Source organism: Eleutherodactylus coqui, chromosome 1, assembly GCF_035609145.1.
Source record: "Eleutherodactylus coqui strain aEleCoq1 chromosome 1, aEleCoq1.hap1, whole genome shotgun sequence".
In the NCBI taxonomy this organism is placed as follows: domain Eukaryota; kingdom Metazoa; phylum Chordata; class Amphibia; order Anura; family Eleutherodactylidae; genus Eleutherodactylus; species Eleutherodactylus coqui.
Window position 1 is genome coordinate 154,930,742 of NC_089837.1, and position 26,264 is coordinate 154,957,005.

General features: G+C 42.4%; 1 protein-coding gene across 2 annotated transcripts in view; it reads right to left on the minus strand.

The window, feature by feature from the left end:
• Nucleotides 1-315: 315 nt before the first annotated feature.
• The window catches only part of CCDC50 (coiled-coil domain containing 50), a 53,287-nt gene continuing 27,338 nt past the window's right edge, over nucleotides 316-26,264 (minus strand). The window contains exons 3-12 of one of the 2 annotated variants that reach the window (XM_066602042.1): nucleotides 26,068-26,197; nucleotides 22,042-22,132; nucleotides 20,390-20,489; nucleotides 17,860-18,354; nucleotides 17,157-17,254; nucleotides 15,835-15,879; nucleotides 14,020-14,118; nucleotides 7,931-8,004; nucleotides 6,519-6,631; nucleotides 316-5,907 (exon numbers count right to left, since the gene is read on the minus strand). In XM_066602042.1, the coding sequence (XP_066458139.1) occupies nucleotides 5,888-5,907; nucleotides 6,519-6,631; nucleotides 7,931-8,004; nucleotides 14,020-14,118; nucleotides 15,835-15,879; nucleotides 17,157-17,254; nucleotides 17,860-18,354; nucleotides 20,390-20,489; nucleotides 22,042-22,132; nucleotides 26,068-26,197 (1,265 nt within the window). In that variant the 3' untranslated portion in view covers nucleotides 316-5,887. The remainder of the gene's footprint in view (nucleotides 5,908-6,518; nucleotides 6,632-7,930; nucleotides 8,005-14,019; nucleotides 14,119-15,834; nucleotides 15,880-17,156; nucleotides 17,255-17,859; nucleotides 18,355-20,389; nucleotides 20,490-22,041; nucleotides 22,133-26,067; nucleotides 26,198-26,264) is intronic. The other variant, XM_066602048.1, reaches the window with a different exon arrangement.

Here is a 26,264-nt window from a genome sequence, read left to right on the forward strand (position 1 = left end):
TCTAAGCTCTGTGGTGCGAGAAAAGATAGAACCCTACCCATATTTGGGGCGCGATGTGCAGGAGTTTCCATAGACTCCTATGGGTGCAGGAGTCTACAGGAACTCCTGCGCAGGAAAATAAGATTACAAGTCATTAAAAGGATTTCTGCCGACGGAAGGAATTCCCAGCTGCTTACAGCAGGATATTTAAAATGTGCTGCCCAGAAGAACATTTTAAATGTGCCGCTGTAAACTCCTGTTAGCCCTGAGGGTTCCCTTAATCCCCATGGGGACTAACAGGAATTTACAGCAGCACATTTAAAATGTGCTTCTGGGCAGCAAGTTTTAAATATCCTGCTGTAAGCAGCTGGGAATTCCTTCCTGAAGGAGAGAAGAGGGGCTATGGGGAATAACCCATAGCAGGGAGACAGAGTGGGGCTATAGGTTACTCCCCCATACCCCTCCTCTCTCTCCCTGCTATGGGGAAATCCTGAAGCTCTGCGGGGCTTCTCCTCCCTCTGCTCCAGTGAATAGGTGATTTTCACGCGCACAAAGATCGGGTCTTTTGCGCTTAAAAACAAATTGCCCATTCACACAAGTTTTGCACAGTATAAGCACGATTTTTTTGTGCACCTATGCTGCACTTAAACCACGCCCATGTGAACGACGCCTTAAAATGAAACCTGTGAGATCGCATAAGCGCCATAAACTAACTTTATGGGTTCACAAGACAGGGGTCACTTTTTTCCCATTAATACCGACAAACTTCCCCTTTCTCTCACTGTTCTAGCCCTGAAAGCCATGCATCACATGCTCAGTCACTGTATGCAGAGTTCAGTATGATGCATGGACTAGGGGAAGACAATAGGCAAAATGGAGAGGTAGGTGACTTAAAAAGCACCTCTGCTCTGCCCTATGAGGCTATAAACAGTTCCAAGTGCTCACACAACCTGATGCGCTCCCTTTGACCAACTGTTTCAGACCAGCGTGTTCAATAATATACACTGCTTCTTTCCTTTCAAACTGAGTCAAGTGGTTTTCCAGCTAGAAGTATTGGTGGCATTAATAAAAACATCCACAGTTTAAGTCCACACAAAGTCCAAGAGTGGAAAGAGGATGTAAAATCTAAAAATTTATTGCAGAACGTGAAAAGGCAATAACTATCAGCAAGAAGATAGACGGCTCCTTCTGGCCAAGTCACTTTGTGGCTTTCAGTACTCTCTCAAGGCTCTATTCAAAGTATTGCATGTGACTAAGATCTAGAAGCCTAAAATGTGGTCCCCACACTTGGTCAAGCTTCAATGTTGATACACAGTAGCCGATTTGGCTGGGTATGCAAGATATGCTCATAGTAATGACAATGTAGCTCACTATTGGTCTCATGAAAATTAGTGGCAACGGGTGCAAACATTGAAACCAAACTACCAGATTCCAGCTCTCAAATCTAATATACGAAATAAGTCATCTGATGGCCATGAGCAGCTCTTCTACTTTCTCTGCACTTGTGTATAGAGGTGAGGCTGGTATCTTCTACCTCTGAGATGTCATAAATATCTAAATAGACTTTGATTTCCTACAATCTATGTACGTTGCCCAAATATAGTGGTCATTTTAGGAGTTACAATTCTAATTGTTTTGAACACTTCCATGCATTTGAGAGAGAGTAGGTTGCCCATTGTAAAAATGTGACAGCTCAAAAATTAGATTTAAACAGTATAATCAAAAAAAAAGGGCACAGCCTTGTAAAGTCCAGCATACATTTTCTTGGTCATCATCAACCTTTAGGGTATGAGTAAATTCACATTCAGATTTTCACGGAAAAAAAAAATAAAGGAGATCGCTCATTGCAATGAATGAAATCCACGGCAAAGATCCATTGCTTTTCCAAGGGAGCATGCTGCAGGTTTGAAAATCCGCAGCACAACCATCTTCCGCTGCAGATTTTTTCCCTCTGTGTAAATAGCGTTTGTTAAAACCCCACTCACTTACACTGTACTGAATATGGTCGCAGAAATTCTAGAACACTTCCACAGGGTGTGAACTCGCCCTTACTTTACTACATGTTCTGTCGAATCAGCCACAGTAATATTATGTAGCAAAAAAAGTTTTCCATAACTTCTACTATAGCGCCAGAAGTGGTTTCATCTGTGTACTGCAAAGACATGTTTGGCACAAACCGAGATTACTATGGGCAGTTACAAAATAAGAAAGACTATTAGTAAGTTACTCCCATTACATTCATTCTAACTTCATAACTCCATTGCGCAGATGGAGAACCAATGAGAAAATGTAATTAAAAAAATGAAGAATGTATAAAATCATCAGTAGATTCTAGATGAATCTTAAATGCAGAACATTCTAGGTCTTAGATCATTACAGGTGATATATAATGCCCTGAGATTATAATCCATGGTTTAGTGATCATATTCATATGCACATAAAGACAATTCCCTTAAAGGGTGTGTCCACATTTGAACACCAGTTTCCAGAAGAAAAACAAACAACTACTCTGGAGTTGCCACCTGTGATTACAGGTTACATTCATGATATTGTAGGCTTCAGAGTAGAAATTTATAGCATTCCGTATTGATTCAATGCCTACACTTTGCTCTGGCGAATTGCATTCTTGGTTGTTAATTCAGAATTTCAGCCATTCCTTAAAAGGGACTGTGCAACCAAGATAGCTGTCCGTTGGCTGTCTTTCAGGGAACACCTGGTCTACCCAACTCCATTACAGGAAATGTTTTCCTTTTGTCTTGCCTCTAAATTTTTTTTATTTGGTCAAACCTTGATAGTCATGCAAAGATTCCGAATAGAGTAGCTATAGTACCCTATACACTTGTAAGTGGTTGTGATTATGCGATGCATACTCTACGGGTGACTCCAAAAGTAATATAAAAAGGGTCAGGCATTGATTTGAAGAAATGCTGCCATCCAATAGGTGGCGCTACAGAGGTATTGTTCCATCTTCCTTATTTGCATATTTCCCAGAGCAGCATGGATGGCCTCATAAGTCTCGTCACTCACCTTCTTGGGACTTTCCTTAAGGAGTGACGTTACCCCTCCCAACCCACGTCATAGGTCTCTCTCTAGCAAAGCCAGGATCCTACTAGACACTGATGAGGGGCAACCCCCCCCAAACAGCTGTATATGTATGAATTCTGGCTTGATTTTCAATTCCCAATTATTGCTCTAAAGACTTGTATAAAGGGTCAGGCATTGATTTGAAGTAATGCTGCCATCCAATAGGTGGCGCTACAGAGGTATTGTTTTATCTTCCTTCAATTCCAAAATGTAATTTTACCCCGGGTAGGAAATCAAACACTGGAGAGAGTGAAAAGTCTTATGGGTGGGTGGCTGCTACAATGCCCAAGGGGGTCTAATTGCAGACCACCAAGTAGTCTATTTGGGACAAAAAGGGTTCTCTCTGCACTATCTGATGAACTTAACTAGCAGCCACGAGGGAGAGCTCTTCCCACAATCTTCCAAGTCCGGAGAAGCAGGCAGCTGTATCTAAGGTCTGTGGGAGCTACCCAAGTAGTATAGAACCCATCTGGATTTTGGGAATCTGAGTGGTTGGCCAGAAACTGAATAGCTAGGCAGGCCATGTTGTAGTTAATGGCTCTGGAGAATAAGATCGGTTTTTGCATTGTGTATGCCTAGTCTTTGCTGTAATGAGACGAAGCTGACCAAGGTCAGTTTTGAATTAAATCCACTGTATTGGAGCAAATTCCCTCTATGTATAACCCTCCTAAACTAGAGACAGCGATCCGGTGAGCAGATTTAACCCCATCTTGTTTAGGTGTTCAAATATCTATTACTGTAAAACCGTGCTCAAAAGAGGACATACCCTTTATTACTACAAACTGTACCCTTCTAATCACATTCTTCACACGCATTATACAATCAATGTGGCCTTCCCGTTACTGAGGCGACAATCATACTACACATGTATGAAAAACCGTACAAATAAAAACATGCGTCGTTGCTCTTCGCAACAAATTCCAGCTATCATTTGACCAGCAGACATTAAAGAAACTGATTGGATTGTCTGCAATGAGCAATTGCTACAATTCTGTCTCTATGGGATATACATTTTACATCGCAACTGGTGTTAAAATTAAATTGTTAAATGAGGACTTAGTACATCTCAAAACCTAAAAGATCATGAAAAGTAACATTTATTTAGGGAGGTTCAATTTTGAACCCCTGAAGAAAAGGAGGCCTAAAACAGATCGAGGAATGAAGTAATTTACCTTTAAAGTGAGAAAACGTAGTCTGCAAAAGTCCTAGAACAGTCATGCTAGTTAAAAACACTTGACAACCTCAAGAACAAAACGGGTTCACATTAGAACAATAAATATGAATAAAAATATAAAATACATGTTATTCCGCAGCAGAATCTGGCTGCCCAGAAGATACAAACTTAAGAGTGTACAACCTTAGCAATCAAAAAATGGCACTTGATTTTTTTTTTCCTGTTCATACATTGTGCAGCTTTAGCCATAACACTGGATATAGGTTGATGAAAGGAAAGGATACAGCACTGATAGGTGTAACAAGCAGCTTTTCCTGAGGAAATACAAGTGGGAATCTACATGGAAACAAGCAGTCTCATTGTGAAAACTGGGAGAAGTGACTAATCAATGAGAACAATGTTTTCAATGCATTATATGAAGGTTTCATCACTTCTATGTCAAGTTATGTTACTTTGAAGCATTTACATTTCACATCAAGCCAAGTCTCTAACCAGAGGTGGCAATGCCTACCTATTCCAACCCGATGCTTCGATGATGTCGGCATGGCCAGCACAACAGCTTCCTGCTCTTCTTTTCTATTAGTAGAGATTTTAATGTTTATACAATCTTTTTTCTAGGTTTATAGCTTTTTCTTGATTAGAAAGAGAACTTCAATATCCCAATTGAAAAAAGAAAAAAAAAATTATATATAAAAAAATCAAAGAGAATTAACAAATTCTCCTTGCAGTCTTGCGATCGTCAGAAGTGATCAATAGATCTCCAGACAAGGTATCATGTTCAGCCAAAATTAGCACTTTAAATGGGCAGAATAAGATATGCAGTTTTACCTATAAATTATTTCTTATAAGTGAAATAGACACACACCAGCAGCAAAATTTCCATGAAGGAGTGTGCTGGGCATGCTCTGACCTTTGTAGAGGTCATTGTGCAGGGAAGTAGAGGAGGTCAGTTGTGACCACCACCTGTTGTGAATGGTGGATCCAGTGGAATCTGCTTCCAGCTTTATAATAGAGGTGTTACATTTCATTGTAATCCTGATGACTGCTGATCTCAGAAGAACAGCAAGTGTCAGCCTGTCTATAGTAAAAATTAAGATTTTAGGATTTTTAGGATTATTTTTTTTATATAGAGAAAAAAAATATTGAACATAATTTGCTGATGATACATTCCCTTTAAAATGTTTACATTTCAGAAACACTATAGAAAAGTCCTTTTTAACGTTCCATGATACCTCTAGTTATAAGAAAATTGATAAAATATTGGTTCAAACCAAAGAAAAAAAAAACCACCGATATTTGGTTGATTAATTCAAAGGAAACAGAGACCTGCATGGCTTGATAGAATGTAAGCGTTATAAGACACAGATAACCTCTGCTTGTTCACATTACAATACTTGTGGCAAACAGAACTACAAATAGCAAGGATGGCATTATCTCTAATGGAGTCACACCGAAATGTAGTTATTATGTAGTCCTTTCCTATGCTCTTGTGCAATAGAAGCCTGGCTAGCTGCTTGAAGCCATAAGATGCTGCACAGTGTTTGTCACAAGTGGGGCAGACAGAGGGCCGATGGGACAATCAGTGCCTTGATGCATCAGCAATGGGGTTTCTTTAGTCTTCTGAGCATCGATGGCAAAGTAGATCCTTTTTCATTGCCTATAATGGGAGCCTGGAACAAAAGAGAAACAGTATTCTTATGTTGCTGTGCACAGAGTTCAGACAATTCTGGGTATGTTAACATGGGCTGGAAATTACAGAGGACAGCAAAAAGAATGAATGGCTGTGGAACTGCCACAGAATATTCAGCAACTACGTGGCAAGATGCATCCTTTATGGGGATTTCCTTGCAGCTCTGTTGCAGGTATCGTCGTATGCATTTCAAAGAGTGAAACAGACTGAAAAGGTCTGAAACAGAAGTGCTACGGATTCACAATCTGTACCAATCGCCCCACGTGAACATACCCAAATACATCTCCTATATTAAATCTGGTCTCCACAAACAGATCTATAATCACACTGCTGAGAAATTAAGAGGGATAACCTATACATAGAATTGATCAATATGGGTCTAACCTATGGGACCTTTGAAATCTGTACATTGAAGGGGTCAACACTTGCATGCAGCTGTGCTTGGTGCTGCAACTTGTATCCTTCACTTGGAGGTGATGCAGTAGGCGACAACCACTTATACAGATAAACCCTGATGCCCATAAAAATAGTAAAGGGGATGTGATGTATAAAAAGAATAATAAAAAAAAAAAAAAAGTAATTTTAACATACCTTTATGGGATGATTGTGACTTGGAAGCAGACCTTGGGGAGCTATGAGGATTACGGTTTGTGTAATCACGGCCGTCATCACTGTGATCTTCGTCAGGTGCTGGTGGAAGCGGCCTGCGTGATAAAGCACAAGTTAATGGTCAGAATGTGTTTAGTTCCAAAGGAAATCAACTTTAGAAGCAAAAGCTCTACAAACTAAATGGAAAAGGTGAATTATTCCAGGTGTGATCCAATCACATGGCATTAGGTGATCCATCATTCCCTTTACTAAGGGGCATTTATAAACACCTTGGGCCTCATGTCTACGGTCGTACTGGAAAAACCCTGTGGGTGTCTCCGCAAAGTTTTACTGGTGTTTGTAAATATCGGCTCTGCTGACAGAGACCTGTATGGGCAGCGAGTGTATCGAGCATGCCCGCATATCACAAGTACACAGTCCCGCACAATGTGATTAGTTTATTTTTTAATTCTCTGCTCTATTTCATAGCGAGGTTGCATATGAAATCGCTGTCAGGGTTTGCATACGCTGCCTGAACAAAGGTATAGGGCTCACGCTGTGTGGTATGCCGAGAAATGAAGCCGACTGATCTATTTCTCATGCGTATCTACATGCACACGTGCATGGATCCATGAAAGTCCACTGACTCCATTCACGGAGTATCATGCGGCTGTGCATCGCACACAATACGCGGTGAAAAAATACCTGTGGACATGAGGCCTTAAAGTGGTTTCAGGGAACAAAGGGTTATTAATCGTATAAGTAAATGTTATGAAGTTTTGTTACACACTTCTTGTAACAAGTTCTCTTGTGGCATTCAACAGTTTAATTCAGGGTCATCACCTTCTCTAGTCCACTAAATAAGTATTCCCACCCTGTGCCAACATTGAAATTTATCCCCTATCCACAGGATGTGGAACAGTCTGACGGGTGCCGGTCTGACTGCTGAGACCTCTACCGATCCTGTGAACATGGGTCACTCAAGGTCCCCAAATTAATGGGAGTTGCTTGAGCATGCGTACCATTGCTCTACTCATTTTAACTGGGCTGATGGAAATGGCAGAGGTCAAGCTGTTCACCATCTCTGGCAAGACCAAATATATTCCTCTGTCAAGATAGGTCTAATGACAACCTGCCGTTAAATTTGCACATGGCTGAAACTTAAAAAAAATAACGTGCCTCGTCAAAAAGGGGGATAGAGAAAAATCTTCCAGTCGAGTAGTGGTTAAAAAAAAATAAAAAAATAAATCAGTGCCTACAATCACGTCAAGAATAGAAATTTTTGACCAAATGCTAGCCATTCTGCATTTTATCATCGGATGGAAAATAGTAGCAAGGAATGTAAAAAAAAAAAAAAAAATGAAGGTGCAAGAGAACACACCACGAGAACACTAAATGCCAACTATTATATTTACCTGTACGGTTTATCACTCCAGGAACGGTGCTGTTCATCTCTCGATTGTGGTCTGCCATGTTCATGGGAATTTAACTAGCATACAAAATAATTGTTAATGGACATACATGGGGACAAAATAAGGAACAGAATAGCAATAAAGGTGAAATCCAGAATATTCAAACACCCAGTCCCAATGCAGTTGTGTGTGATGTAGGACAAGAAAATAAATAAAATACAATAAATTGCATTACTCAGCACAGAGAAGAGTTGTGTGGACAAAAGATATACACCAGTATAGTACTGGGGAAGGACTGGTTGTGCATACAGTAGTGCATTTTGCAAGGTGCCATTATATATACACATACATTCTGTAAGAAAAAAAAAAAAAGCATGTAGTTACATCTCAGGCAGATATGCAGATGATTAGAGATGTGTAGGGATTAGATGAACGGTCTTGCCATCTGAGGCCCTAAAAGTGGATCGACCTTTGGTCTATAGAAAGGCTCTCAGAGGCTACTTGTGTACAGTGGACCTCTTTTTCCGCTTATTTACAGCTTGGTGACCACTAGACATGTCTCTATGATGCAAACAAAGATTTCACCCAATTAACAGTTTGAGAGGGGTGCATTATTGGAATGTGAGAAGCTGGATGGTCGTATCGATGACTGTTAGGAGGTGTTGGGACCAGTGGATGCGTGAGGGAATGCACACAAGGTGACCGGGCTCAGGATGCCCTTGACAGTCCACCAGTAGAGAGGATTGTCCAACAAGCATAACCAGCTCCAACAGTTTTGTGTCTGCCATCCAGAAACAGGTGGCACCATTGTTACAGCCCACCTAGTAATAGTATGAGGGACACTGACAGCTCAGCGATATGTTCAGGACCTCCTGCAGCCACATGTGTTCCTCTCATGATGGCTTCCAAGAAGCATTTTCCACTAGGATAATGCTCAGCCGCACACAGAAAGGGTGTCACAGGAGCCTCCACAACATTGTCACACTTCCGCGGACTGCTCAGTTGCCAGATGTTACGTCAATAGAACATGTATGGGACCATCTGCGATGCCAACTTTGACAGTCTATGAATTTGCACAATCTAGAAGCTTAGTTACAGCAAATGTGGACAGACATGCTGCAGGATACCATACAGAACCTGTATGCCTTCATGCCCGGCTGCATCTCATCTTGTATCTGTAGTGGCCCAGTACATGCTATCCTGGCCGCCTCCATAAATGTCATACATGTCAATGTCTTGTTGGTGCGCTGTGCAAAAGTGTCTTGTCATTCGGTTATGTGTAATGCACAGCTGCAGCAAGTGAGGAGTTAGGTGTTTGCAAAAAAGTGTGGATGATGCATGCAATGTATCAATCTGTCTTTTCACGTGGCATGAGTGAGGATATAAATAGGTGTGTGTGAGAGCGTGAAAGGAGTCCATTTCTCAAAGTTCTGAGAGAGAGTGCCAGCCACTCATGTGGTGAATAATGGAGGAAGAAGAGAGGTTCATAGAGAGATAGAGGAAAAAAAAGCAGAAGCCACTTCCAAGACCTAGTGCAGAGGTACTTTTTCTTCATCTTTTCCTACGTGGCCATCCTGAAGTCTGGGATCACTATGTAGAGGTACACCTATTTGCTTTTCACATACGGCCGTCCTGAGGTCTGGGATCACCGGGTAAAGGTACTCTCAAGTCTGTCTTATACAAAATTATTGTCATTTGTGCCTTGTATGCAAGAAGTTGTACCAGTACAGTTTTGCCAGGCCCTGACAATTCCCAGGGACCTGAAGTACGTTACTTCTGTCTGCGGCTCCATTTATTTACTGAAGAGGGTCATACAGGTGGGTAACAGAATGGTGACGTCACCCGTGACATCCGCTATCCCTAGTTATTTATTGGGCATCCCTATTCTAGGGGTGTTTGGAAGAGGCCCATCGCTGCTCTGGCAGAGGCTATGCGTGTCCCTCTGGGAGGGAGCTTGGTAGGTGCCACAGTGACTAGTGACCACTCTATCCTCCCAGTCCCTTAACGTGTCTTGTTTCTGGGGTCACTGTACGGGACACTGCATATCTAAGCTAGAGGTGGCTCTACAGGGTACTAGAGCCTCCCTCCAAGAATTCAATTTTGCACAATAAATTATTTTCTTGCTCCGATATTGTAATCACTTATATCAGTGTTACAGTCACACGTATAAAATTTCAGTCCATTCAGACAACTCCTGGGTGCTTTTTCTCTCTTTACAATGAGTGTATATATTATATGCAGTTTGCTTTATCTGTCAGTAGACCTCAGGCTGTCATCTCCACGGGGAGTCGGCAGTTAACATTGTATTCTGCCGACACCCTTGACGAGAACAACGCAGCTGGGCATGTGAATAATTACAAGCTGGGCTCTGCAAACAGCTCCTGGAGGCCCATTTGTATGCAAATAAGGATGATAAAGTGTCAATGGCCATCAGTGGCCATTAACACTTTATGCAAAAAACAAACAAACAAAAAAAAACAACACTAATACTTTCAATCAGTTGAAAGATTATCTTTGTGTGTAAATGGGCCTTAAGTCACTCCTGTGTTGTCTTGGCTGTGCTTAGGGTCATGGAAGGTCAACCTTCTGCCCAGTCTAACAAGAGAGGTTTCTTGCGCTCTGGGTCAGGTTTTCATTAAGTATATATCTGTATTTTGCTTTGTTCAGTTTTCTATCAACCCTGACCAATTTTCCTGTGACAGCCCCTGAAAAATAACCCGACAACATGATGCTGCCACTACAAGGCTTCGCTGTAGGGATGGTATGGGGTAGGTGAGGAGTTGTGCCTGGTTTCCTCCAGACAACACTTAGAATTGAGGCCAAAAAGGTTCAATCTTGGTTTGAATATACTAGTAAATCTTCTCAGTCCTTTTGGCAAACTCTAGGTGGGCTTTCATGTTCGTTTTACTAAGCAGTGGCTTCTTTCTGGCCATTCAGCCATAAAGTCCAGATTGGTGGAGGCTGTAGTGATGGTTGATCTTCTGGAAGTTTCTCCCATCTGCACACAGGATTTTTGAAGCTCAGCCACAGTGACCTTTGGGTTCTTGTTTACCTCCCTCACCAAGGTCCTTCTGGTCCAGCTCAAGGAAGAGACCTGGTTGTTCTAAACGTCTTCCATTTAAGAATTATGGAGGCCGCTGTGCTCTTGAGAACTTTAAGTGCCGCAGAAATTCTTTTGTATCCTTCTCCAGACCTGTGCCTCCACACAATCCTAAACGCAGTTCTTTCCTCCTCATGGCTTGGGTTTGGCTCTGATATGCATTTTGAGTTGACACCTTATATAGACAGGGGTGTGTCAAAATTATGTCCAATCAACTGAATTTACCACAGGTGTCTTTAGTCGAGGTGTAGAAATAATGTCAAAAATGATCGAGAAATGGGAGGCCCGAGAGCTAAATTTCAAGTGTTATACTAAAGAGGCTGAATACTTATGTCAATGTACAATGTTTAAAGATAAAAATATTAGAAATCTTAGTTTTTCCTTTTTAAAAAAAAATGTAATTTAGAGATATGGATATGCAATTTTCTCAATTAGCACAAGGCTGCAACTTAACAAAATGTTAAAAAAGGGGGAACTTGTCTGAAGATCTGTACCGTTGTATCTCGTCTCCACCACAAAAATGGGTGGAGACCTGGGATAGTGCTGTGGGAGGTATAGGGTGTACCCACAGCTGCTGATTGGCTGGGCTCCTGTCTCAGCTGTGCAATGCCCTCTGTCAGCTTGAAGCCGCTTCCCCGCTGGCCTACATGGTGGTACTGGGAAGCGGCGCTGCTGCAGGAGGACTATCAGCACAGCGGCGGTGAGACACTGCCAGAGGACTACAATACATCAGCGGCAGCGGCAAGACTGATCGCGCAGGAGCACCGACGGACCCAGGCAAAGCGTGACAGGGTGAGTGCCAACAGTCGCCCAGGTGGGTAAAGAATGGCAGGGGCCCTCATAAGCGGCCCCTCCGCAAAAGAACAGCCAGCACCTAACATGCTGTTTTACGGGCCGGCAGACAGCCGTTAGGGGGACACACATGCGGCACCTGACCACTTATCAGCCGCAATCTCACATGCTATGTGCATCTGAGGAGGAACAGCTGCCGCATGGGGAAATTAGTCCATACAATACACTGTTGGGGGTCCGGAGGGGAGAAGATGGAAGCGGAGATCCACAGATGAGGGCTGGCAGGGCAGCGGCGACAGCTAGCCAATCAGCAGCTTTGGGCATACCCTATACTTCCCACAGCCCTATCCCAGGTCTCCACCCCTTTTTGAGTTGGAGACAAGATACAACTGTACCCTGAAGACCTTCTGGACCCACTGTGCATACATACAGGTTGGATGTTATTGGTGTAGTTTATTCTAAAATGAAGTTTTGCTTTCAAATGCAGACTTGGGGTAAGGCTCAACTGGTGACATTTTCCATATAGTTGGCAGTAGGAATCTAGGATCAAAAGATCAGGACATATGCAGTCTAGTATCCACAAACATCTCCGCTTCCTGCTGGCAGGTTTTTGTCTCAACATCATCTTTTCACAAAACTGAAAAATCTGCACTACAAAAATCAATTCAAAACAACAAGTCCAAGTGAGGGAAAAATAGTAACCATTAAAAAATAAAATCTAAAAGAAACAGTGATCCCAATTTAACATGCGTAATGGAACACAATCTACTAGTGGTTTACTTCCCTTATGAATATAATGAACTACGTGCTGCAGACTCTAGTTTTATTTTCAAAAAAGTACAGTAGCGAACAAAGTAACTGACTGAGCACGGGTCTCCAGCGCTAGTTTATGCTGCCCTCACATAACATTTATTCCACCCTTGCAGACTAGCTTTAACGAGAATGGTCCAGTTTCATCAACAAGGATCATCAGGCAGCCCTGTTCCAAGTCTAGAGTATTAGTTCTATGAGAACCTCAAAATGGGAATATTTTGCACACCTGAGGGTTTAGAAGAGGTCTGGTCTTGGTACTATACTAGATACAGTTCACATGTCTTCTAAACCAGCAAATATTTGAGTAGATAAGCCAAGTACCATTTTGTAGTGGAGAAGTTAGTTGCGATAGCAGAACTTTAGTTTTACAACTACGCCTCATTTTACTTACCGTATATACCGGCGTATAAGACGACTTTTGAACCCCGAAAAATCTGCTCTGAAGTCGGGGGTCGTCTTATGCGCCGGTAATACAAAAAAAAAAAAAAAAAAAAAAATCATTACTCACCTCCCCCGGCGTTCTGTCGCGCTCCGGCAGGATGTCGCTCGCTCCTCGTCCCCGGCGCAGCATTGCTTTCTGAATGCGGGGCTTGAAATCCCCGCTTCCAGAAAGCTAATACACACGCCGTCAGCCAGTTACAGCCATTCAATGACAGCATTGAATGGCTGTGATTGGCTAAAACACACGTGGCTTCAGCCAATCACACTATTAAATGACATCATTGAATGGCTGTGATTGGCTGAAGGCGCACGTGTGTTAGCAATCACACCCATTCAATGATGTCATTGACTAGTGTGATTGGCTGAAGCCACGTGTGTTTTAGCCAATCACAGCCATTCAATGATGCCATTGAATGGCTGTAACTGGCTGACGGCGTGTGTATTAGCTTTCTGGATGCGGGGATTTCAAGCCCCGCATTCAGAAAGCAATGCTGCGCCGGGGACGAGGAGCGAGCGACATCCTGCCGGAGCGCGACAGAACGCCGGGGGAGGTGAGTAATGATTTTTTTTTTCTCCACTGTAATACCGGCGTATAAGGTGAAACTTGGGGGGGTCGTCTTATACGCCCCGTCGCCTTATACACCGGTATATACGGTATATGAAATGTATAAAGATGCAGCAACAATTTGGAGAGGTATCTAATGCAAAGTATTATAGGCTGGATCTGACACAAGCAAGGCAAAATGTTACCAGATTAAACCATCAAGCAAAAAGTACAGAAAAACCCAGACCAGGTGTTATTTGTCCTGATTCATCGGAAGCCAATTTGCATACAAGTTTTGTTCAAGTACATTATATACCAAGTACAGACAATGACTCAAATCATTCTGAATAGTTATACAAATACAGCTGTTCAAGAGGAACAAAGATCTCATTTCACACATACCTCCCGCTCATCTGGCCTCTTCCTGTCTGATATCTTTTCCCGTCCTTTAGACTTCATATATGATTTCTGCTCTTTCTCCATTAGCCACCGTGCCAGTTCCTAGAGTTGTGCAAAATAGATATCCAGTTTAGAAGCCTAGAATGTCTTCAGTGCAATTAAGATTATACTGTGTTTCCCTGAAAATAAGACCCTGTCTTATATTAATTTTTGCCCCAAAAAAGGGGCTAGGTCTCATTTTCGTGGGATTTTTTATTATACTTTCCTAGCAGGCTCGGGCCAGGTCCCTCCCACTGGTCTCTGGAGCTCCAACGAGCTGAGCAGCGACACTGATTGGGCAATTCAAAAAAATTCTACAGCCACAATGCAATGGCTGTGATTGGTTCTTTGACTGCTGCTCAGCCAATCAATGCAACGTTCTATGAACCAATCACAGCCATCACTTCCTGGAGGTGGGATGTATGAACAAGAACTGCAGAGCGCATGCGGAGCTCCAAACAGCAAGACGACGACCTGGACCAAGCCTGCAAGGCAAGTTTTGTTTTTTTTTAAGGAAATGCAGCTAGGGCTTATTTTTGATTTTTGGGGTAGGACTGCTACTTTAAGCCTTCCTGAAAAATCAAGATAGGGCTTATTTTAGGGAAACTAGGGCAATATTAACAAATATGGATCTCAGTTACACTATAGACTATCTAAGGGCAATTGTTACAATATGTTAACCCCAGGAAGTCAATAAGACATGCATCTTTGGGTGGATGCAATTGACTGGCAACACTGTAGCCTCCGCCAGATCTATAGATCTGCTGCCAAGTAGCAGATTTGCTGCTGCTTAACCATGATATTTTGTGAAAGACTAACTGAAACATGCAGGTTTTCATGTTCTTCTAGAGCACCTTGGTCCACCTGCTCGCCCCATTTTATGTCTCCATTAATGGAATGGAGGGGAATATATCAAGAGGCAAAGGAAATGCACAGCTTGATAGTTACAAGACTTTAAACTATAACTTTTGAATAAAAAAAACAAAAACACACCTGAAATAATGTAAATAAAAACAAATCAAATGCAGGCATTAGGTAAGAGTGAATGCAGTGTATTAAATCTGAACAGAACAGCTGGTGGAGATGCTGGAACCCAGTCACAAAAAATGTGGATTCAGACTAGAACACAAGAAGAAAACCCAAACACCCTCACTCTCTTGTTGAGAATCCAGTGAGCGTTACTCCTGGCAAAACACATGCAAGGAAAGTGAGCCCAATCTAATATCTACTGGTTTCTAAAGGGCGCAGTAACATAAGTATCTTGTAGAGTGTTTTTTTTAGCCTGTAGACACAATAGATTTTACCTGTTTGATTGAAAAGAATGATGGCTGCTGCGGATCTGCATCACAATCAATACAAATGGTGCTGATTTTCCACTGTGAAGATCCGCAACAACTCAGCTACATGTGAACGTTAGCTAAGACTACTTAAAATTAGGGTTGAGAATCTAGAGACAGAATGCCCAAACGTACAATTATTCAGATAACGTAGACTAGTATGGGAGGAGTAGGTTTTTGATCTTTGCCTATTTTTTTTTTAATGTGTGATAATGTGATTGACTATTAGAAATTAAAAACAAACTGATTGCACATAAAATTAGGGTTGCAAATGTAAAGTGTCTATATCAGCACAAAAATCCATCCAGCTATCAGTGGTTTGCTGGTGCTTCATACCAGGAAAGTGTCAGTTATTGTCATGGAAAGCTTGGCCCTCCTCCAACCCATACAGTTTGCCACACAGTTACTTATTCGCTTGCTTCTACTAAGATCAGTGCCCCACCTCATCTTGCGCCAACTGGGCCGCTCTGTAATCCTCAGTATTCACCTAGTGCATGAAGTTAGAGAAATAAAATTAATTTAATTTAAAATGCATAATAAATCAATAAAAAAAAAAAAAAAAAAAAAAAAAAAAAATCAACTGACAAGAGAAAACAAACAAAAAAAAAAAACCCCCCAAAAAACCCCATGAAACATTAACATTTGATTCTCTTTCTGGAATCTGAATGAGCCAGCATCTAATATACAATAATCGTCATCTGATCTCCCAATGATGAGACATTGCACTGTTTCAGTGGCGACACTGTGGCTCAAAGTCAGAGCAGCTATAAGTTTAAGTAGACAAAGGCGCCTGCCTGGTATCTGGTACTATACCATGACTAATACCAAACAGCATAAAACCTTCCATATAGTAGCCATAATCCTAAAATTATGACATTGTGGAACTCCATGTAAACTCCTTTAAATTCTGGCAGAAATAAACATTTTTATAAACCAATTAGTAATGTGAAAAATTCAAAAAAAGGGAAAAAACCAAAATCATATTTTAAAGTAGCCAAAATTACCTGGTGTCACACCGGTCTATTTTAGGTAACTTTTTTTTGTATGTGTGGTTGAATACTTTGTTTGCTACTGATATGAAGCCAAAATAATAAAACATAAGTAAAGTCCGTTTGTGATTTTTAACAGACAGAAGAAATTTGTACATTTTTTTTGTGTATGTAAAATTAAAAAACAAAAAAAAAAATAAAAAAACCCGTAACTGAACAAACTCAAATTTCCTAGGGTTCCACCATCTATGGCTACCTACACACGGGCGAGTGCGATATCAGGCCGACAAACACTGTCCGATAAAGAGCACCCCAATCTTTGTTTTCACAGCAATACGAGGAGTTCTTATGGCAAAAACGCCTCCCGACACATCTGTGCGTCAGAGGCTCATGCGCCGTGTGATGTGTTTTACTGTTCCATTGAAAACAATAGACGAAAATATAGGACTGGTCACGATTTTTTTCCCCACACTACATTGCTCATGTATAGGACTCCATTCAGAAGAATAGGGTTCATGTCCATACAAGATCTGGTGTGTCTCGCAATGCACAAGTCTCACGCGAGTTACTCACCTGTGTGAAACCGGCCTGTATAAAAAGGAGCCAAACTTTACCTAAAAACACAAGTGTTGGAGGTGGGCTCGCACCACTATTTTCCTACTCCAAAAGTAGAATGGAGAAAACCTTTTTTGAACACATAGAAACATTACAAACTTTTGAAATGAAAGAAAAAAAACAAAAACCACAAATATGGCATTAAAATAATTCACATTACCCTTATCTCTTCTTCCTGAAGTCTCCTAGCAATCACAGCATCCCGTGTATCTCGAGGTCTAGCTTGAGGGCTATCTCTGTGTCCTTTTGAGCGATGACCTGCGTCACAATCATAACCAATTACAAGAACTGCGACTATACTAGATTGTAAGTTTTACATAGATTCAATTGATTTGCCCAATTTCGCCAGTGGGGAATCTCCACATTACAGCACAGGGAATAAGAGCAGTTATTTCAGACAGTTAGAGTGTAGTTGGAGTATAGTCAACCAGAATGAGAAGAACACTGAAATAACTAGATGCTCTGAAGACTGATTAATAATCAGCATTCTATCTGAATGTGGTACAGAAAAAATGAAAAGTGGCAAATCAATTGCTTTAAAAAGGAAATCTGTCTCTAGAGTTCTACTGCCCTATCTGAGCCCAGCAGAAATCCGGCAACAGATTCCCTTTAATATCAGGAAGGTCAACACACAAAGCACACACCATGCAAATTAAACAAAGCAGATTGAAACAATATCAAAAAGTGAAAAAAAATAAATAAAAAGACAGGATGGCAATAACTGAAGTAAAGAGGACTGAAGTCAAATTTGAGCCCACGATTGATTATATACACTCAGAATAAAAATTTAAAAGACGACACTGATTGGGAAAGATGAGCGACATCACTACTGCAAGTCACCACCACCACCAGCTTACTAATACCTGATTCTCTGTATTGCCTTTTATCTTGTGGAGAAGGTGTTCTCCGCCTGTGCCTCTCATATTCGTCACCCCCAGTACCCCTTTTGTGAGGTCTTGAATAAGAACTGTCCTGATGTTCTCTATTACCAGAATGTTCTCTGATTAGGTCATGACTTTGGGATCGCACCCGTGGCACGTGTTCCCTGGGATTCATGTCATTTGTATTCCCAGTAGGATCCTCATATTTGCCTCTTCTGTGAGGTTGTGGCGGCCTTTCAGGTCTGTCTCTTTTGGCAGCTGTCTTATGTACATGATTTTCATGCCTTTGGAAGTCAGATTTGTCTCTGGGAATAGCTCTTGGTTCAGCAGACCGTCCTCGTTTTCTGTCATCGTCATAGTGAGAAGGCCGCTCAGATTTAGGATCTCCTCTTTCTTTTTGATTTCGCTCAGACCTTTCATGCCTAGGAGGTCTATCATATTCAGATATATATTCTTTACGTCTACCCCTATGGTGGCCTGAGTGATGGGAGGAATGCCACAAAAAGCAAGAAGTGAAAATCACCACATCACATTACTTAAAGTGTAGGTTACTTTGTCAAGTTTTAGCTGGACAGAACAGCGTAGTCAAGTATGCCAACATGCCGAGTCAAAACAGAAACCCACTAAAAAGCCAAAGTTTGCAGCTTTGGTCTCAGTTTTAGGTTGTATTTACTTGGTTGATATTCTTGTGTGAATTCTGTGCACTGAGAACTCGCCATCTATAATGGGTCTACTTAGGCCGTATGCACACGGCCATTTGCATTCACACTTTTCTGAATATATACCAGTACTAAATTTTGCTCTATATTTAAAAAGGTAGATCATGTGAAGCAGTTTGTTTCATGACTTTCTACTTGCAGGCTACATTAACATTAAAGGGGTTTCCCGAGGCAAAACATCAAAATTTTAAATTAGCCCATTCCCCCTGTCACCCCCCGGCATAAAATAGCATTTTAAAGCGATTTTTAAACCGCTTGCTACTCACCGATGTGATGAAAGATGAACTTATAAAATTCTTCTCCCAAGATGGCCGCCGGTCCTTTCCCAGGGATGCACTGCGGTTTTCTCCCATGGTGCACCACGGGTCTTCTCCCATGGTGCACCATGGGCTCTGTGCGTTCCATTGCCGATTTCAGCCTCCTGATTGGCTGGAATCGGCACAGGTGACGGGGCGGAGCTACGCGATGACGCGTAGAAGGGGCGGAGCCAGAAGGCCGCTCGTGCCCGGACCGACCAGAAGGGAAAAGACCCTTCTGCGCAAGCGCGTCTAATCGGGCGATTAGACGCTGAAATTAGACGGCGCCATGGAGACGAGGACGCCAGCACCGGAGGGGGTAAGTGTATAACTTCTGTATGGCTCATATTTAATGCACGATGTATATTACAAAGTGCATTAATATGGCCATACAGAAGTGTATAACCCCACTTGCTTTCGTTAGACAACCCCTTTAATAAATATTGCATCTTTGTCATTTTTCTTCTTAGTGCAGCATTTAGAATCTGTCTGTATCAGACAATATATAGGCTAAAGCATTGACAATTGCCCTTTCATAGTAGACCACCACTTGGTGTATAAATTCTATTAAAGGTATATCAAGAGTTTTCAGGCAGGTGTCTTCAGACACTGAAAACAACTGCATAGTTTAGGTGTTACAGTTCAAAATTCCAGAGATTATCCTGACTGCCATTATAGAGTCAGGAAGGAATTTTTCCCTCAAATAGGCTAAATCAGCTTCTGCGTCACTGTTTTTTTTGCCTTCCTCTGGATCAACAAGGAGGGGGGGGGGGTGTGGAAACAGGCTGAATGAGATGGGCATGGTCTTTCAGCCTACATACAATGTTACCATGTAGATTATGTATATTTAACCAAAATGCTGCTTGAACAAATATATATTTTTTAAGTTGATTAATAGCAGTTAACGTTCAGTTCTGCAGTCTCTTTATTGGCTGCTTCAGCTATCAAGTTGTTGTACTTATACCACAAAAAAGTTGGATTTTGATGCTCCTTCCTAAATGGCCTTCAGGGGTATAACAACACCCTGTTCCCTCGCCAATACACAGAGATGTCAGCAACACTGCTAACTTTAAGTATAAGGGGGTTGCCAGGGACTTTGGGCATTTTTTTTTTATTGATGACCTGTCCTCTGGATAGGTCCTACAGAATTCAATGAAAGCTACATCTGCACTACCAACCCGGACCACTGCAGCACGGATGGCACAATCCGCTACCGTACTGATAGTGGTGCAAACAAGCAGCTGACGGTGGGGGATCTAGTGGAACACCACTGCTGATCATCTATTAATGACCTATCCCGAGTATTAGCCATCAATAGAAGTGTTAAAAAAATGCCCAAAGTCGCAGACGACCAAGGCATTAAGTCTAAGCTCTGATATTTATTAGTCTTGTTACATGATGTGGCTTGAAATAGATATAATTTTTGTTTTTCTATGCTTCGTTTCATTTTTTTTTTTTAATTAAAGGTTTATAAGGTATACATTTATTATACTGTACCTTCGTGGTCTGGATAATACGCTTCCTCTGAGCTATGAGGTGGAGGATAGGGTTTCTTTCTCCTTTTTTCTTCTCTTTCTTGCAATACTCGAGCTATATCCTGGAAACACACAGTTTAATCAGTCAAGTTAGCCAAGCTTATCTGCATGTGTGTAACAAACCAAAAGATTTTAGTATCAGCAAAGTCACATGACTTAGCAGTAGCTTTTACTCGGATACTGGAAAGCATTCATTGCAGCTGCCATAAAGCACACACTCCGCTATACTGTCAATACATGACATTCCCTTTAACCCCCAACAGTCACATTAGATTTGGAAAAAAGCCTTTAGAAAATAGTTATCAAACACATTGGAGCCAAACACAACCTTCCTCAATGCTGGCTGATGCACCGCCTCAAAAGGGTTCCGCACACACTCGCCTAGCAACACACACCTGCACTCGTGACATCTCGCCCACCAGAAGATCACCGTTTCTTTTGGGTACCTTCATAGAACTCCATTTAGTGTACAGTACCCAGTTAATATGCCATAAATTGAGCAATGTACTATGAACTATCACAGTGGCATATAATTCCTATATAGGTCAACCCTGTGCTCCCAGTCATGGAATCAGCCACTATGGAAATACACATTCTCCCCTTGTTTCTGTTGTGCAGGAGCGTAATGAGACCTTTTTACTAACTACAGCCAGTAAACCAAATATTCTTCCAAGGAAGGTTTCCAATTGCCATGTTTTTTGGGGACATAGACCTTACAGTGCCATTAAAGTAAAAGGAAGACCCAGTCTACAGACTTGAAGATCCAAAAGAACTCAAGGGACAGAAGATGGAGACAATGCTCAAAAAAGTCCAGCAACTTCTTCATTCTAGCAACTGGTATGCTTCACATGACAGACACCACTGATAATATATCTTAAATCTCAGGGAACTGTCAAAATTTAGGAAAGTACTTTGGAAAAATGTGGGCCAATGTGTAAGATAAAGGGAACCTGCTACATTGAAAATGTAGCGCGAGCTTCAGGCAGCACATCATAGAGCAGCTAAACAGATTGATGTATCTGTGGTAAATGTTTTGGTGCAAGTAGTCATTTTTTCAATTAACCCCTTAAGGACCAAGCACTATAAATATATGGTGCTTGGTCCTGGGCTTGAATCCCCACCGATAGCAAAAATATGGCACGGGTTTAAAGCCTCTACTTCTGCAATCAAGCAGGAGCAGGTCGGGTCCTCAGCTGAGGAGCAGGTCGGGTCCTCGGCTGAGGACCGAGAGGAGAAGGTAAAAGCATTTAATGGCTTCTGTCTTTTCCTTTCCTGGGTACATAGCCCTAAATGAGCATTATGTACTAAAAGTGGAAGGGTTTCTTCCCCTATGTGACCCAGCCGTCACTGACTGTCAGGTGCCCCCCTGGCAAAGCAGAGCAGCAGGGTCCTAGCCAAGCATGATCAGCTCTGCCAGTGACTATTGTCACTGTAGGGGGAGGTTTTCTCCTGTAACTTGGGCTCCTATGGATATGGATGCAAGTGTGTGTGTGTTAAACAAAAAATAAAAAAAAAAAATAGATAGGTATTTAAAAAAAAAATAAAAATGCCCTAAATATAAATCACAGAAACCAAAAGACGGGATGGAATTCTAAGAATACGGAGTGCACTTGCCTCATCCTTCTCCTCCTGCAAACGTTTCAGCTCTGCTTCAATCACAAGTTTTTCTTGAATTTCCTGAGCGATTTCACCATCAAGAAGTTCACTAGACAAAATAAGAATACATTTTAAATAATAATTCATTAAATACACAGGACCAGTTCTAGACGTGGTTGGAAACAAATATAACAGTTAAAGCAATCCTTCAGTTTTGGAACAAAATTCTGACGCAGGAACAGAGGGGGAGGTGTGTATATGTTTGCAAGAGATATCCACCTTCCTGCAGGAACTTCACAAAATGGAAAAATACACATCTTTATTTCATAAGTATATTAAAACAGTGTCAAGCTGTGTGTCTCGCAGCAATATCGTCACTTTGTAGTACTCTTTTGCCAAGACTTTCAACACGATGGCTGTGATTGGCTTTTAAAGCGCTACAGTGATTGGTTCTCAAACGCTGCGGCTCAGCCAATCAAATCCAGCGCTTCCTGGAAGGGGAGGGGGGGATTTTGAACCTTCATATCAGGAAGTGCTGGATGAAGACTACAAGTGTGCCGGAGAACTGCAGAGAAGACGTGTGGTGGAAAAAGGAGAGAGATGGCAATATGATATGACAGGTTGTATGCACACAAGATGCATACCAGATACAAGATGGACACATTTACTGCCCCAACAACAAGGTAGTTAGGAATTTACAGAAATATATATTTTTCTCATTCATTTTCCATTTTAACCTGGGATTAAACATTTAATCTTCTTGATCCCAATGTGAGATTTACAGGAAAGGCCTACAGTTGTGTGATCACTGAAGACCAGACGGGTATTAAATAACTCATCAAGTAACAAGCTGGAGCTAGGCGTGCTGGATAGGATTCCTCAGAGTGAACATTGATGAATGACAACATTATACAATGCAGATGATTTAGATTCTCTTGTTCCCACGGCAGCCTTATAGAGTAGCCTAGTGCCAAGTAGACCATATGACCTATACCCAGAATGTTTGATGCCCAAATAACTTGCCAGTCGAATTTAAGTAGGTTCTAAACATCAATGCAGTCAAAGGGCCCTTTTACAAGGGAAGGCTCTCAGGCTTTTAAGAGCCCAATGGTCCTCCCAAAGATTAAAGCATCCGTACTTCCATACAGGAGTAAGAGTCACTCACTAAATGTAGGTGGAGCACACTGAGGATGCTGTTTATATGGGCCAGTTATTTGTTTTTTTATGCATTCATAAAATGACTGAGGTCAAAAACGCTATCTTTTCTCCAGAGGAGCGTGCATGACCATTTGAGTCTCCTTACTTAGTATATAGTTGCTCTCCCTAAGGGGAAAAGATAGCGTTTTTGACCCCCGTCCCAGGTCTCTCACTAGCAAAGCCAGACTCCTACTGTACACTGATGAAGGGCAAAAACCCTGAAACAGCTGTATGTACATGGAGTCTGGCTTTGCTTGTAAGTCCCGGTCATTGTAACAAGGCTTGTATAAAAAGTCTGACTTTGGCTTGAAGGAATGCTGCCTTTCAATAGGTGGCACTGTGGAGGATTTATTCCATCTCCCTTATTTAAAATGACGATGAACATTAAGCGAACAAGTTCTTGTTCATCATTTGATCATTGCCCAGGTTTACACTGCTTGATTATTATTCAGTTTTGTAGCAATTAGCTGAAAAAGATTTGTTCCAAGTAAAAGGGGTCTAGACCATCAGTCCAGCACACTGACGGATCTCCCACTGAGAAGTGGACTACAATGTCTATATATAGTCTTACGTAGAAACTGCAAGAGACAAATGGTGCAAAATGTTTACCGTATTTTTCACTTTATAAGACGCATCGGATGATAAGACGCACCTGGGTTTTAGAGAAGGAAAATAGGAGAAAAATATTTTGAACTCCCCAGACCAGGCAGTGAGGGAGGTATTACAGGAGAAATAAACAGCAGTAGTACCGCCTCGGAATGAAGTATATACCACTAGGTCAACTTGTCATTCAGGATCCAGGAAAGCTGAGTATAAATGTAATGATTCCATTAGTTGTCACCCAACTTTCCAGGAACCCTGCATGGCATGTATCATTATAGTTATGCATAACTAGGCACAACTATTTACACACTACAGGCAGCTCTTTCTCCCTCTGCCCCTCCCTCTCCTATGTAGCTGGCAGATGTGAGAGTGTCTGTACATACAGCTGACTGCTGAAGCAGGGGGGAGCAGCAGCTCCCTCTCACAAATCAGCTGTTGTACGGGTGCTGGTGTGGAGTGGACCTGCTATCTTTATCACACTGTCAGCAATATAGCAGGAGCTGCCTGTCTGTACAATAGCTTCCTGCTCCTCCCTGCGCCCCCAGCAATCAGCTGTTGTACGGGCGCTCTGCTCCCTGCTCCTCCCCAGCCCCCAGCAATCAGCTGTTGTGCGGCCGCTCTGCTCCCTGCTCCTCCCCAGCCCCCAGCAATCAGCCGTTGTGCGGCCGCTCTGCTCCCTGCTCCTCCCCAGCCCCCAGCAATCAGCTGTTGTGCGGCCGCTCTGCTCCCTGCTCCTCCCCCGCCCCCAGGAATCAGCTGCTGTACGGGCCGGCCGCTCTGCTCCCTGCTCCTCCCCCGCCCCCAGCAATCAGCTGCTGTACGGGCCGACCACCCTGCTCCCTGCTCTTCCCCCGCCCCCAGCAATCAGCTGCTGTATGGGCGCCCTGCTCCCTGCTCCTCCCCCGCCCCCAGCAATCAGCTGCTGTATGGGCGCCTTGCTCCCTGCTCCTCCCCCGCCCCCAGCAATCAGCTGCTGCATGGGCGCCCTGCTCCATGCTTCTCCCCCGCCCCCAGCAATCAGCTGTTGTATGGGCGCTCTGCTCCCTGCTCCTCCCCCGCCCCCAGCAATCAGCTGTTGTGCGGCCGCTCTGCTCCCTGCTCCTCCCCAGCAATCAGCTGCTGTACGGGCCGGCCGCTCTGCTCCCTGCTCTTCCCCCGCCCCCAGCAATCAGCTGTTGTGCGGCCGCTCTGCTCTACTGCTATGTCGGCTTTGTATGCAAACTGCCGGCAGCTCAGTGAGAAGGATACGCGATCCTTTTAAGCTCCGGCCGGGTCTGATCTCGGCACGTTAGCTCTATAAGACGCACTGACTTTTTCACCTAACTTTGGAGGGAAAAAAAGTGCGTCTTATAGAGCAAAAAATACAATAATTATATCTCAAATTAATTTTTTTAAAAAGGCAGGCGTCCATAGCCTTTAAGTTGAACATCCGAGCCAAGATCTAATGGAACAGCGCTTTGCTTTTCACTCTGCCTCTTCCTATGGCTAACCCACGTATATCAGGTCTCTTAGATGGAGATCTCTGACTCTACCATAGAGGAAGCTATGAAAAAAATGTAAGATCAAATACGCCATATTCTTCTTATTAAAATGTAGTCAGGTGTTCCTGCCTGAAGCAAAGCCTACTGATTTTAACATAATGAATTTAAGGAAGAAAGACCTCTAAGGCCTCATGTCCACTGGGTTAATGGAATTGCGGATACCGCGGCGGATTTTGTCCATAGGGAATCATTGCCATCCGCGGGTCCATTAAATTGATTTCTGCACCCACGGATGGCATTTTAAGAGAATTGCGTGTTTCATGCGTGGGAGAAAAAATGCGGATCGGCAACATTGCTATCACATTGATAGCAATGTGTGCGGACATCTGCATGCAAAAAAAATGCCATTTAAAGACAATCCGTGCGGAATCCGCTGCAGAAATCCGCGGCAGATTCTGCGCGGATTGTATTTTTTGAGTGGACATGAGGCCTAAATGTCACTATAGTCGGGAAGCCATGGTAAAGACTTTAGATTTGTTTTCGACTATCTTTCTCTAAGCCTATAGACTACTTTGGTCAACTATCTGATAAAAAAGGTATAATATGTTTGATGACATTTAGGAGAACTTATTTTTAGGTCTTAAAGCCAGATCATTTTCCTATGCCAATAAGAACAAAGAGCTACTTCTATCACCAAGACAAGAGAAATATGGTGACTAGCGTAATTGTATCTGGGTTATGCATGCAGCCATGGGCTACTTACAGTTCATCGTGATGGTGCTTAATCTGGGCTTGTGCTCTGAGGTCTTCTTCTTCCTGAAGTTGTTTGGCCACTTGTAGGTCATGTTTCACCAAGCGGTTCCTCTTTACATTTGTGGCCAGATGATGTTCAACTGGAAAAACCAATTGAAAAAGGTTAACTTCATGGATCCAGTTTACTTCTATCCATTTTTCTCCACA